This window comes from Neolamprologus brichardi, chromosome 13 (genome assembly GCF_056152115.1).
Source record: "Neolamprologus brichardi isolate AB-2024 chromosome 13, ASM5615211v1, whole genome shotgun sequence".
Classification (NCBI taxonomy): domain Eukaryota; kingdom Metazoa; phylum Chordata; class Actinopteri; order Cichliformes; family Cichlidae; genus Neolamprologus; species Neolamprologus brichardi.
In genome coordinates, this window is record NC_142116.1 from 6086723 (window position 1) to 6102630 (window position 15908).

The 15908-nt window shown below is 37.7% G+C and overlaps 1 protein-coding gene across 2 annotated transcripts in view; it reads left to right on the forward strand.

The window, feature by feature from the left end:
• Positions 1–15908, forward strand: part of bean1 (brain expressed, associated with NEDD4, 1) — a 43146-nt gene that overhangs the window by 18877 nt on the left and 8361 nt on the right. For both annotated transcript variants that reach the window (XM_006783525.2, XM_006783526.2), the window contains exons 3-4: positions 14503–14706; positions 15482–15617. In XM_006783525.2, coding sequence (XP_006783588.2) covers positions 14503–14706; positions 15482–15617 — 340 coding nt within the window. The remainder of the gene's footprint in view (positions 1–14502; positions 14707–15481; positions 15618–15908) is intronic.

Below are 15908 nucleotides of genomic sequence, written 5' to 3' on the forward strand. Positions count from 1 at the left end.
TTTTGAATTAGCTAAACAATAATGTGTGGAGCACAAACACTTTTGGCTTCATGTCAAACAAAACAAATCACCCGACCAGACACTGCCAGCAATTATTTAAAAAATGTGGTTATGAAAAATACATCTAATAGACTAATAAACCCTCAGTAGTCTCCCTTGTATACCTTTAGATACAATAATGAACCCGCTACAGAATGTGTCAAAATGTCAGTCATTGTGAAGAAGAAATTTACAAGGATGTGATTGTATCATGTTTAAATGACACCAAGGATTCAGTGCCAAGGAAAGAAAAACAATTATAAACATGCTGATTCAGAATATGTGTACAAAGTGACATGTTCTTAGTTTCATTAGCGTCCTGCTGAGCACTAGCTGTTTTAAAGACACAGTCAGGTAACGAGTCAAAGAGAAACCAATTAAAACTAGCTGCGAGGTTGTGAGCTAGCACACACAGGTTCACTGTGCCTTGGCATTAAATCGTTGGAGCTCTACTGAAAAGAAAAGGGCAATTTTTCATCTTTTCAGAGAAAGACTATCCGTGAAGCAAAGGTAAGCGACGTTGCCTCAATGTCTTGTGAATGAGAACTACATTAACACCATAATATCCCTCTGTGTGGATTGTGCAGAGAGAGATGTTTCATATTAAAGCAGCAATAAACAGTGGAGGAACTACCTCTTCCTAATAAGTAAACACACGTCTTCACTATGTACTGCTTTCCGGTATTGACACAGTGGATAACCACAGCAATATGTCTGTGCTGTCTGGTTGGAAAAGTAGTGCATTTGTGTCCGTTTAGCTGTGGAGAGGTCAGAATTGCACGTACATAACCAGATGTGCTTGTATGCACTCTTCAAAACAGTGAGATGGGCTTAGCGTGACACAGATGATGCTTTGTGCAGGTTGAATACTGATTGGCAAAAAATTTGGCCTGACCATGAAAAGGAAGCAACTGTGTCATTTACTACAAAGGGGGAAAGAAAAAAAAGAATAAACATTTTTCAAAAAAGCAGCTTGAGAAACACAGACAGTGGTAATTTCCATTGTTTTTAGCACTGAGTTTCACATGAACTCATTGTATGGTACAACTTTGGTTATCTGGGCAGCTGGTTGAAAGACCCAAAAGAGCACAAGCAAGAATATCCAACAGAAATATTGTTCCACATATTTTTGAAACTGGACCTTGGTGATAATGAGCAGCAACATCTAGATGTTGGTCCGCTAAGCTGTGCTTAGGCTCTACCTATGATCGATGCACAACTCCACAACAAAGACTTTAACTGATCAAACACACACATCCACAAACATGCAATAACACTAATGTGCAATAATCTTTTCTGGCATCGTTGTATTTTTACTCAGTTGTATAAAGCATTTGTATTCTATTTTTATCTTATTGTATATTTTATTCTATTTTATTCTACTGTATATAGTATTTTATTTTATTCTATTCTGTACAGTTGTGTACTGTATTTATTCTTATTGTATTCTAATTTTTGCTTCATAACTTTTGCACTGTCCACTTCCTGCTGTGACAAAACAAATTTCCCACGTGTGGGACTAATAAAGGTTATCTTATCTTATCTTACAACAATGCCGGCTCTTAACCCTTAGGCCCAAATTCTAGAATAGAATTAGTTCTTTCAAAGTCAAAATATTGTCAAATGGTATACTGGTACTTGCACTGCATCTTTCTACTCAGTTTGAGCACTCATAGTTCTTCTACAATCTATTAACCCATTCACACACTTTCATTCAGCTTACCTATACCTAACTACTTTTATCAAACATTGACACACACACTGATGAATTTGCTGAGGATCTTGCCCAAGGATGCTTTGACACATAGACTGTAGGAGTCAGGGATTAAGCCACTGACCTTTTGATTTGTAGATGCCCCACTCTAGCACCTCTGCTATAGCCATCCACAAAAAAGTCTTAAATGCAACAACAGGAACATTCAAAGCATATTTGCCTGTAACTACAGAATCCTGAACAGGAAATGTGCATAAAAATTGGAGGGAAAGGATATATGTGTTCCTCAATGATAGAAAACGCTTCATTTATTAAACCCTTTTTGGATGCCAAAGAGTTTTTTGATTTTTTTTTAAAGGTTCATTAAAATAAAACTAATGGACGATTTTATTTTAACGTTGAAGACTGGAGAGGTCAAAAAGAAACAGACATACAGCTATTAAAGAATACTGAATGACACAAAATCAGTCATAGTATTTAAATCAAAAGATGTGCAACTGTAAATGCATCCATAATACTGCTGTCAAAATGTCCCCATTTCAAATTGAAAAGCACGTTTAATTAATTGACTGCATGCTAACAAGGTAAATGGCCGTATATTGTGGTTGAGATGTCTTCAATATCACTTAGGCTGATTGGCTTGAAACCCCTGCTGTGTGGTCAGACACTTGCAATGATGATAATGCACCCTAATGAGCATCCTGAACGAATTGCATTGATACTGATTGTTATGTGTAATTGCCTTAATTGCCCCTCAGTGTCAAATGTGCTAAATGTTGTCCATTAGCTAATGAATGAGCTCACTTAAAACACATTTTCTAGACATACAAAGATTTTGAAAAAAATCAGTCACCTAAAAACAACTCACACACTATGCAATTTTTTGATCGTGTGTTGTTACCTTGGAAAAAACTCTTCCTTTGATCCTATTTAAGAAAAAAAACTATATGCAAGAAATGCATTTATTTATATAAATAATGCAAATATTTAGATGAACAGGACTAACTTGGTATGTTACTAAAGGTAAGAGAAAAATCACCAAAACCAATTCATCTTTCTACAGCAATCCTCCATGTTATGTTATGAGAAACATCTCCTAATGACTTACTGTATAGTGCGTCTTGATTTACCATATTTTCATAATCTTTTTTTCTAAATAATTATTACAAAGGGTGGTCAAACTTTAATACTCCTTTAATACTCCTTTGAAGATGAGATTTTGTTTCTGCCATTACTCACATAGAATAAACATTTCTTCAAGTCACAACATACACATCTGCTATTTGACACAACTTTATCTGCCATTGTAGCTAACCAATCAGACAACACAGTGTGACTGTGAGAAAAAGGAATGCACAAATGTAGTAAAAATGATACAAAATTATGAAAATTGATATTTTATTTCTTTTAATTTAATTTTTTGGAATGTTCAGTAAATATTATAGTTTCAAAAAATATAATTTCCTGGCAATTATTTAATGGTTAAGGCTTCACAGGGCTAATCATATTTCATCAGAGCTGTTATGTTAATGTATATCGCAGTACACCAACAAAAAAACAAAATGTCATAATATTGTATATATAATAATTGTTTTCATAACAATATAACTAATCACTAATCCAGTACTAGCTAGAGATTGCTAGCACTTGATTTGACCCACTTCTACCTAATTCCCTAAATTTTTCATGGCAAAGATTCAGAAAGGTTTTGGAACCATTTGCCAGAAATTGTGGTCTCTTTTGACATGAGAGCATCACACAGTTGCTGCAAATTTGTTGGCTGAACATCCACGATGCCAGTTTCCTTTTCTAACACATTCCAAAGTGCTATTGTCTTGAGATCTGGTGACCATGGAGGCTGTTCAAGAAATCAGTGTGAGTTTTCTGATTTGGCATGTTATCCTTCTGTCAGCAGCCATCAGAAGATGGTTACTAAGGAGCACAAAAGCCCCTTTTCCATTAGTACCTACTCGGATTGACTCACGATGGTTCACCATGGTTTTCAGGGTTTTCCAGTAGGTCATAGTACGTGGTACCAGGTACTTTTTTAGTACCTGCTCAGCCGGGGTTCCAAGCAATCTGAGCAGGTACTAAAATGTGAAGTCATCAGACTTCATGCCACCGGTTGGCTGTTCAGTAGCATCACTCGATGAGTCGTGAGAGTGTCCCACCCCGCTTTGCAGTGTTGCTATGACGAAATCACGCACATTAGGTAGTACTGGATTGTAATGGAAAACCGGTCAATCCGAATAGAGTCGTGGCAACCCACGATGAGTCGATCCGAGTATGTGTTCAAGATGGCACCGGGGGTCATGGCACGCCGTCTCTTGGTTCTGCAATGTTTATGTTTTGTGTTCTTACTGGTGTCCCTGTTAGTTTTAAAAAACCCACTCCCTGTTGGCGTAGGAGCGACATTGTGTTTTTTACTTGTATTGCTATGTATCACTTTTATTTATCTCTTTAGTTTCAAATAGTTTTACAGCACTTTGTTTGATAATAATAATAATAACTTTATAAATAAAGTTATTATTATTATTATTATTATTATTATTACTACTACTAATGGAAAAAGTGCTAAAGTGTGCCAAAAAAAAACCCTACCCACAATAAAGGATGAATTTATGCTTTCAGTTGAGATGTACTAAGAAAACATTAACTTTTTAGATGGATGAGAGAAAAGATAAAAGGTAATTTATTTATGATTTGAGTTGATAAAATACCATTTTAGGTTTTCATGATTTTCCTAAGTCGTTTGGAGTCAACAAATAAGCCCTATAGCAGTTTTTTGAGAATCAGTCATGCTTCCTCACAATGAAACTTTATTGTAAAATAAAGCACAAAGAACTTTCTCTACACTTTGAGTTCAGTGTTATATACCTTAAGATATTTTCTTTGATCCTCTTTGTCTGACAGAGATGTCACTATTGGCTTGAGTTGATTTCTTTTTCTTTAGTTTTTTTCTTTTTACCATTAAACCCTTCTCCGGGAGAAACTCTTTCTGCCTCAGTGTCAATGGATGTACACTGAGTCAGTGCTATGGTATACTTTATGTTGAAGAGAAGGTGGCTGTAACGCATAATGACAAGCTGTCAGATTGAATTTGAGCAGCTGCTTGATGCTTCTGTATAATTTGTGCAGCTAATGTATAAAGTGATGCAGCATGCACAACAGCAGTCAATATGAGAAGCTTCTAACCTTTATAGTTTATGACACTCTTAGTGAGTCACCAGTCTGGATAGGTACACATGCATTTATTAGACGCAGTTTGACCTTTAACACCAGATAAATATCCAAGGATTAATTGTGAAATTAGATACATGCTTATATTCATGCCCGGATCATCAACTTACAGAAGCCAGGGCACAAAAGCCCTAGCCAGCTTGTTTGGAGGATCAGACTTTTTTCTTCTTCAGTAATGAGACATATGAAACAGGAATGTGTGCATATATGTACACATCACAATTCTTATTGGAAAAAAAATTCCAGTAACCATTAAAATACAGCTTTAATAAAACCTCTAAAGTACATGCCAGACCTTTCTTTTATTTATTTGTTGTTTGTTTGTTTTCTAATTAAAAGGCTATGTTTATTCCAAGTTTTTCGACATACATATATAAACACAGACTACAACGGGGCATTAGGGCCACATTCAGGAAAAAAAAATAGTTCATTTTGAAATTAAAGTCAAAATTTTGACATTAAAATCAAAATTTTGACATTAAAATCAAAATAACAGTTTGAAAAAAAGCCAAAACAATACAAAAGTAGATATATTAGTACAGTGCAAAAAGTATGAAAATGAAAAGCTTAAAATAATAACAATGTGAAATGGGAACAATCTAATGCTACCCATAGGAAATGTTATCAGGAGGCATGGCATGATACTAATGGTTATACCCCTGTGCAATAAAGAGGATGTACGTTGTATCACAAGAGACAATATAACAGCTGATCCAGCTGTTTCACTAATAAATCAACACAAGGCATTTTGTAGATCACACAGAAGCCGAGGCAGTTGTTTGGCTTAAAACAACAACTTTAATCTCCACATTTTGACTTTATTCTCTTTTTTCTTTTTTTTCCCTAGAATAGTATTTTGATTTCAATCTCAAAATTTCTAGATTACTCTCAAAATTATGAATATATTTCTTTTTAATGTGGCACTAATATTACTTCTTGCAGTTATGCTCCCAAGTAAGAGTTGAAACAATAATGAAGTACAGAATGAAGTACAGCTCAGAGCTTTTATCATGAAAAGCATATTTGGGATGTGTATATTTAAGAAAGAAAGAAACATTTTTTTTCTTTATCAAAAACTAAAATTAAATTAATAAAACAATAACACGGGTAAAAAAAAAAAAAAAAGAACTGGATACTGGATACTCAGTTGTTCTTTGGTTGTGAGGTTCAGCAGGCCTTTCACTGGTGGGTCAGCCTGGCTCCTGTCCAGTCAAACTTTGAGGTCATAAATCCATTCTGACTGTGATGTACTAATCTCCAGATTAGCTTGCAAATCATCACACTGAACATCTCAACCAATTTAAAATTAACTGCAATATTTTCATCAAGAATTGGTTGCATTTTGTTCTACAGTTATGCTGATGACACCCTAGTTTACAGGCTACACCAGTTATGATGTCCATGCATTGACTTCCTGTCTGCTTCAGAATGAATTTCAAGATAATTTTAGTGGTTGTTGTATGAAAAGTGCTCTTTGTGATGACTCCTACTTATTTTTCATTCCCTCTGTCTGTTTTAAATTGTCTGGAATTTTTATTATTAGTCCTTGTAACAAACCACGGCAGACCCGATGACATTCCTGTGCTTTTCAGCATCTTTATTAACACCAGTTTTCACATGTATGGTTGCTGTTCAAACACACAGCTGCAGCTCTCCCACTGCCAGTTCAACATACCAACATACCAACAACAACAATCATGGCAGTCAGGACCAGCTTTTTATGCAGGTGAGGCATGACTGCAAATGCCACGCAGGTGTGTCCATCTCACCTGCAGCGGCATCGCAGACCACGCCCCGCCACAGTGGTCTTTTGTGCTACTTCATGTTTTATGTTAAATGACAGGTGCTCAAGTGTTTTTACTTTTATGCTTTGTCTTGAGTGAGTCGGTACCTTTAGTGTATATTTTTAATCTGCATTTTCTCTTTTTTCAGGTTATTGTGTCAGAATTTGCATGGCTTTTATTTTACTATGATAATTTTTGGTGTATATTTGAAATTCTTAGAATTAAAGTCTGCATTAATTTACTTCCAATAAATACATCCGATTAAATACAAATAAATACATCCAAATGTTTTGTTTTGGGGATAATAGGCATAAACCTTCTAACACAAAACCACATGTTTTCCATACCATAGTAAGTTTATAGCTTCTCTTAACAAAGTTTGAGTTTATGAACTAAACTTCTCCCTGTGAGCTTTGGTGGAAGTTTGCGTTGTCAAAGCTTCATAACCTATTTATCTAAATGTAATTTTTTTTAAATAGTATTTACACTTTAAGGCTCATCTAACCCAGAATCACCAACACATACATGCAAGCAAAATTTCTCTCATCCTTCTGTACCTTATCTCTGCAGCTGCATCCAGTCCCCTCGGGGTTTTGTGAAATATAACACTATCATCTTTTATTACAAGGGTTCCCTCCCTCTTCTTTTTCCTGCCGCCCTCACTCCAAAATTATTGTGCTTGCCTTCTCCCTGCGCTCTTACTTTACTCTATGTATCACTTAAGTTCTCCTTCTGTCTTAAATCATATTAAAGTGGAAAGAACAAAAGCCTTGCCCAGCTGCCTTATAGGACAATAAAATCCATGGTGCTGTATGAAGCAAATTCTTCCTCAATAAGAAGTAAGAAGCTATATGATGATGTACGATATTGTACGAGAGCATTGACCAATCCCAGTGAGCAAGCTCAAATGAATGACTTTGCATTGTGAATGTCCAAGAGCAATTTTTCCTTATAGCAGGGATTTAACAACATAGCTTTTATCATCAGGTACATTATGAGGTCTTTAAATTAGCACGATAATCTCTAATTGTGAAGATACACAGAATTGTAAATAATGTCAGCTGCAGACCAATTGAGAGAACCAGCTGTTAAATATGTGACGGAGTTACACCGTCCCGGGCCGCAGCTGACCTGAGCGCATACACGCACCGCCACTGTTAGTTTCTACATTTGTAGCGCTGGGTTACCGGGACTGCGCGTCTTTTGGTCGACCGGGCAGATAACAGGAAGGGGTAAGAGGTATATTTTGAGCGGCACAGAGGGTGGCAAACATATATATTTTTTTACTTACCTTTAATAAAGCCGGTCGCGTAGACTCTCCGTGATCGCCGATTGTACGAGTGGTTATGCAAGCCGATGGTATGGTGTTCCGGGGTTCAAATAGTGGAAAGGTCACGTGAACTGCATTATTTTGGTTTGTTTTGGGTTTTTTTGTTTTTGTTTTGTTTTTTGATATTGTGAAACACTGTAGGCTGCCTGGAAGTGGCCATAAATATGTGTATACATGCTGGGGAAAAAAGAGTGTTTGGGGGAAAGAAATGATAAAGGGGTTTGACTATTATGCCTAGTGGGAGGGGCAGTGGGGCCATCAGGGCCTACCTGGGCATTCTGTGAGATGTTACATTGAGGGTAACATGCAGACTGGCTCAGCCGCTTGTGTTTTGTATACAGATTTTTGTTTTGTTTTGAATTAAGTCAGTTGTTTATTTTCTTTATTCCTGGGAGGAATAAACTATGCACACTGAATGGTTCCTGACTACGCCTGCATTTGTTCGGGAGACGTTTAGGAGACCCCCGACAAATATGTCCCACATGTGCACCAGTCACACTTTATTTGTCATTAAGAAAACTTTATTTTATTGAAGTGTAAGCAAAAGTGATCGCCACTGTGAGTGGAAACAGATTAGAAATTTAAGTATGCAAATGAACAGATGTGTTAGATTATTATTTTATATATTTGACATTAAAGATAACATTTTAAATAGTCGAAATAGTTCTAAACCAATAGTTAGTCCAGCTCAAACAGGATGAAAAATTCTTACATGCTGAAGATCTGCCATGTCCTCCAGCATAGTCTCGAGCATGAAGGCGATATCAAGACACACAAGGAGCACTGGACAGGACCACTGAAGGGCATCAACCTTTGTAGTACTGGTATCTGTTCCTTTGTGTAAGGAGGAACAGGAGGAGCACTGCCAGGGCTCTACAAAATAACGTTCAGCAGAGTACTGCTCATGTCCATGTTTCTGACCAACCTGTCAGAATCAAACATGAGAAGGTTCACGTGTGACAGGTTTGAAAGATTCTAGAGACACAGTTGCAAAATTTAGGATGTTTGCAATCTAAGTGAGGAGAACGGCGCGTCAGTGGCCATTTCTGGTGTTCTTTGGTGAATGCCAGTTGCATGACGCTGGGTTGCGAGCACAGGTCCCACTAAGGTATCCTGGGGTCTACTACCACCATCATGGAGTGTGTTCCTGATAGTTTGGTCAGAAACATGCACATGAATAGATTGCCAGAGATCATTGTGTAAGCACTGTTCATGTTCCTTAAAAGGAGCAAATGCTGGTCTTGCTGCTTGATTGATGTCCTTTTATGGCCCTGCCCAGTTCTGCTTGTATAAAGCGCTGTCTGTTGGTATCTCCTCCACGTTCTTGACACTGTGCTGGGAGAGGCGTTTTCTTGTGACAGCACCTACTGATGTGCCATGAGCTAGACTGCCTGTGCAACTTGAATGGACCTAGATGTACCACCTGCAAAACTACTCCCTGTGGGGTGTATTGGCTTGTTGTTGCCTTTCCAGTGCACCCGTTGTCACTTTCATATGCGTCAAAGCAGGTGAACTGGATTCACAATTGTTTATGGTTCCTAACTGCAGAGACTGATATTCCTGAAGTTTAACTGACTTTTTTGTTTTTGTTTTGTTGTGATTTAGTGTCCCCTTAAGGCAGTGTTTTTGTGCAGTGTATTTTATAGGTTAGGACTAGGGTTAGGTGTTCAGCTGTGATGGCTATGTCAGTGAATCTCCTCACAAAGGTAGATGTTTATGTGCATATGTGTGGAAGGATGGAAGCAAGGGTTATGCAAATTTAAATCTATACAATTATAGATTTCCTTGTGAGTTCTCTCTGGAGAGAATGAGAGAAAATGGAGTTTATGAGGAAGAGATGAGAAGAGAATTGAAGAGAAAATCATGTTAGGGGAGAGAGAAAGAGGAGACAAAGAAGTGTGAGAGAGAGGAGACATTACCAAGAGAGTAAAGAGGTCCGCTGAGAATCATTTGGGGTGAGAGAACATTTTCCTGTTCTCGGGGAAATGTGTTAAACCAAATTACTGTTGACAACAGAATTATAGACGTAGACATTCAAGGGATAAAGAGAAAAGGAAAAAAGCAATGGAGAAGCACAGAGACTGAAATGAAAATAATATTGTGATTGTAAATCATTTAGAGACTTTGATTGTTCCTCCTGCTTTACATTCATTGCAGCTAAAGACAGAAATATTTTTTTTAACAGGAAACAGCAAGGAAACGTCAGATGGACGTCTCCATCTGTGTCTCCAGACTCCAGTTCTAGTGACTCCAAAATATTCCTGTGTTGTTTTGGTGTAAATGCTATGCAAAGCTTTAAATGTGCAGTTCTATATGTTGTATCTCTCCATGGCTACTTGGCTGCACCACCAAAAATATTTCAGGCAACTGGTAACGTGGGCTGCTGTAGTTCTGATTTGTGTTAGTGTTTGTTTTTTAGCTTTGCCTCTGCTGTGGATACATACAAACCAAGATTTCCATCCTTTCTTCCTTCATCTTTGTTTCATTTAGCACAACACACACAGCCTTTGTGTTGTGGGCTTGAAGGAGGATTGCATGCAAATGCACCTCCATGACCTCAGTATTTGTTAAATACTGAGTCCAGGTAATAGTTAAATTGTTTTAAACATGTTTTAAAATACACAAATGCACATACAAGCAAGACACAAACAAAAGTTAATAATAATAGTATTTTAGTCGCTCATTGAACTCCAGAAGGAATTTGTGATTAATATGTGCACAAAGGATGGAAATCAAGGATTAATTGAAATTAAGAATTTAGCAATTCCATTTCCGTTGTCAGCATCACTTATCGACTTGGCTCCGTATCACTGCTCTTATTGATTCCCATTGGTTCCTGAGAAACATGAACAGGTATAAATGGAGGCTGTAGCCTGACTCTTCATCACTGCTTTTGTTACCTGTTGAAGTTCAAGATCGGTTCACTCAGCTTTAACATCACTCTGGGTTTTTGGCTAGCTTAGTGCTAGGATGCTGTCTGTGTGTTTCAAAGTTCTGTCTTGGATACAGTTTGCACTTTACCATCATGCTCTTGTCCTTTCGTGCAAAAAAAAGTAAAAGCGATGTCCATAGCCGGGCTGTAGACTGTGTCACTATTTTCCTGAAATCAGCTGATTGTACCGCAAGTTCAAGTGGAATTGATTGGCAAGCAGACAAACAATTTTAAGGAAGTGATTTACTGGGCACAGTATCCACATTGTCTCTTGCATGTGCATGTTATGTGAATAAATAATTGACAGGCACTTTCATTCATTTATCATCATTATTTTCTAACTTTTGTTATATTGTGTCGATCTGTGGAACCAACACCCCAATACAGGAAGTTTGGATCGGCCGTCTGTTTAAATAGTCCAGTCTCTGATCCGATGAGTCGTACCCAGGAGGCAGTGCAGAGCTCAAATGGAGCAGATGGGTGAAGGGACTTGCCCAGTTCGAACTGCCTCTATCCCACGGATTTCTACGGGCAGGGATTTCTACCCTGCCTGTTAAACTGTGAAACTGATTATTAGGATGACTGCTTTTATTTAAAACCATTATCATCAGCAACACAAAAAACAAAACAAAACAAAAAACTAGACAAAACGTGACTGGATCATGGGACCATTTTTTTCTATTGATATTTAACTTCAATATATGAAATAAATACAGTTTCTGTTTAAATTGCTGCCTTTTTAAAGGCAAAAAGAAACAAAAAGAAACATGATGAGTCAATTTTACATGAAAAGTAAATTGAATTTTAAGGTTTTGATTCTATAAATATTCATCTCCACTGTGTTGCTACAGTTAAATAAATAAATACAGTACATTTACAGCATGTTTAACAATACATAAAAACAGCATTGCATTATTTAAGAAGATAATTAAGGTCAAATCAGAGAATACATACTTTATTTTGAGGAACTGGTATAGTACACACAGTGGGTGAGCTATAGAATTGCACAATGATCCTCTAATAGAAGCATCAATGAGCTCATCCTCCGATAATATGGAGAAACAACATCTAAACTACACAGTGATACATAAATAATAAATCTAAATGGCATTAATTATCCACAACAAAATAAATAGCTTGACAATATCGGAACACTTTTAGTGCAGAGTGAACAAAACAACTGCAACAGAAAAATAAAGGAAAAGAATGAAGAAGTCTTCTCTTTCACCTGCATTGTGAATGTAGACAGACTGATTCCAAGTGATTGGCAGGAAGACAGATAAGAAGGCAGACAGAGAAACAGGCTGATGCTGGAGAAGCAGAACAAACAGACAGATGAGACATTAAACAGAAATGGAGAGGAACAGGATCGGTCTGTAATCTAATGATGATGATGACTGAGAGAGAGAGGGACTGTGTGCCTAGACTCTAGGTCTAATTATCTGTCACACACGGAAATGGAATAAGTCCTCGGGGAGAGAGAGCTGGAAAAGAGGGGGGAAGACGAAGGGAAGGAGAAAGAATGAGGAGGCAGTACTATGTGTACAGGGCAAGACAACAGTTGCATAACATGAGCCCCTGGCATACTGTTGTGGTCATAAAACCAGATATCTGATCGACAGACGGATGATGGATAGAGAACTTAACTTTGACTAATTTTTCATTTAAATATGGACAAGTAAATCCAAATATGTAGAGGAAGGAAATTTCAGAAAACAACACTGTATGTTAACTTGTGGTGTCATCTGGTGATGGAGAATAACCACAAATGCTTCTACCTTCCATATATGTAGTAGGTAAAGCATGCTTTACCTACCACAACCTGCACAATGGTTCATTTTACGAAAAATTGGTTTTGACAAACCAGTTAAATTCTGCACAAGACAAGAGACAGACAAATGCACTGCTGATGATGTATGATGATGCTCCATAACGTAATATCAGGGCTTTTTGCAGGAAGGACATGACTATACCACCAGTGTGTGAATGCGAGAGTGAATGAATAGTGGCATTGTAAAGCGCTTTGGGTGCCTTGAAAAGCGCTATATAAATCCAATCCATTATTATTATTATTATTATTATTATTATTATTATTATTATTATTATTATTATTATTATTATACTAATTTAAAGCACTCACATGTTACTGAGAAACAAATGCCCCCACACTCATGTGACAAAGAGACGTTTCACAGAACTTAATGCCGACCTTATGCGAAAAGTAATGCACAGCATCACTTTGGTAAAAACCTTGATTTTTCAGCCGCTGGACCTGGGTATTGAGTCAACCATGAACTTCTCTTTATACCAAAGTATTCTGGAGTCAAATGTGAGGCAATTTGTCAGACAAAATTGGATCAGGCAACAGGACAATGACTCCAAGCAAAGCAGCAAATCTACAACGAAATGGCTGAAAAAGAAGGTGTTGTAATGGTCCAGTTAAAGTTCAGACCTCAATCTGATTGAAATGGTCTGGTAGAACCTTAAGAGAGCTGTGTACAAATGAATGTCAAAAACTTCAATAAACCAGTGCATCACTGTAAAAGAGAGTGGGTCAAAATTCCTCCACAGTGATGTGAGAAACTGATAAAGTCATAGGGAAAATGATTGCTGCTTAAGGTGGTTCTACAAGCCATGTGATGTTTGACATGACTGTAACATCCAGCTGCGCTGCAGCTCATTACACCTATAGGTACAGGACAATGGTTTCATCTGGAAACTATGGATTCTACCCACAATGGAAAGACATGAATGTTGGATTAATTGGTGATTCTTGGCGATTCTGTGCCATAAATACGTCTTTTTCAGTGTTAGCCTTGTAATGTTCTAGTGACACGTTTCAGGTGTACCCTGCTTTTCATCCCACGACATTTGGGATTAGCTCCAGTTCCTGTGACCCTGAATTGATTCACTGATTCACAAAATAGATGGATGCTATTTATGACGGATTAGGAGGCGGATAGTGCAAGAGATGACAGCTGAAAGTGTTTCAGCAGTGCAGCTTGTGATGACTGATTTTGAGAAATGTGTCATTGGGTTATACTGGCTTCACAACTCCAGCTTCACAACACCAAGTTGGATACATGTTTAATGTTCAGATGGACAGACAGCACCAGAAGACTGTTTTGCTCTTTGTGATAGATGTGGGGAAATTGTACCATTTGCTGTATGTCTATGAGTATTTATTAATGAAACAGAAATGGAAAACTATTAAGCCCACACTTCATAATTCTTGGAAATTAGCTTTTTACATTTTCTTTAGTGTTGACTATCAAGTTTTATTGGTTTTTTTTTTTCATTTTTTCATTTTTTTGTTGGCTTTTTGGAAACAGTTTAATATTTAACTTTAAGGGTGCACTCCCTCAAACCTCAGTTATTTTTTAAAGTAGTTAAAATCATTTTAATGGGAACATTCAACACACTGAATCACAGTCCACCCTGATCTCTCTCTGTTTCCCTACAGTGAGCTCCAACCAGAGCCATGGGGAGTACCCAGACTGCCGGAGTGAGAGGGAGTCAGGAGGGGAGGCATCTCTCCTGGTGTCTCCGCTGGTGGTGGCGGGGATCGTTATAGGTCTAGTCCTCTTCCTCTCATGCATCACCATCATCGTCGGCAGCTTGCGCAAAGACAGTCGACTCCGAAACCCTCACCTTCGAGCAAGCTATGGTCAGTCTGTGACACACTTTGACATATTCTAGAACTTCCTTTTTTGGTAGCTTTTCGGACGCCCATTGGAATGTAAATACAGCATCGTAAGACATTAAGTTAATACGCAACTTGATATCATGTCCACGACTTCAGGTATGACTATACAAAAAATATAAAGAGTTGGCAGTTTGTCTTGTAACCGGAAGGTTGCCAGTTCGAGCCCCGGCTCCGACAGTCTCGGTCGTTGTGTCCTTGGGCAAGACACTTCACCTACCACCTACTGGTGATGGCCAGAGGGGCCGATGGCACGATATGGCAGCCTCACCTCTGTCAGTCTGATCCAGGGCAGCTGTGGCTACAACTGTAGCTTGCCTCCACCAGTGTGTGAATGTGAGAGTGAATGAATAGTGGAATTGTAAAAAAAGCGCTTTGAGGGCCCCGAAAAGCGCTATATAAATGCAATCCATTATTATTATTATAATTATACATTTAAATCTTTTTGAGTCTCATGCTACGAGGTTAAATTGACATAAATTGGTTGGTTAGGTTTGGGGTTAATTACGGTGAGGATCAGGACATGATACCAGACTGAAATATGAAAAAATCGGCTCTAAATACAGTAGGTGCTGATATGTAAAGCGCAGCTGGAGTATGAGATGAGATGCCATGTAGAAGAGCATCACATAATAGGTTCAAATAAACCTTAGTCCATCACGCTGAAGTAACTGAATGTCCCCAGATGACAAAAGTCTGATTCTAGCACAGCATGAAGTTGATTTTTGTGTCTCCACAGGACAAGACAGTTTTTCTTATGGAGGTTCAGCAGGTGAACTGAGGTCTAGCTGCTTGGAAGACTTTCCTCCTGGTTTAGACTTTGACTCATACAGAGAGTCTCAGATAAACAGTGTGTATCCTGACTCCCCACCACGGTAAGTGCTTTTTGAATTTAAAAAGCCTGTGTAACAGATGTCAGTATTCAAATACAAAACCCTCTTTTCAGAGTAAAAGTTGTCTGTGTATGTGTGATGTCTGTATACTAAATATGAAACTAAAATACTGCTAGACAGCTGTTAAAATTGGAAACAGGACGCTTTGGTTTTTTTTACACATACCATTTGATAATTACTTAGATTTAAAGAAGCAGGAAGGTCTCTGGTTTTGGAAAATTCCTTTTTTCTGGCAAAAGTTGAAAAAAAAATATTAAGAAAAAACAAGTCAAA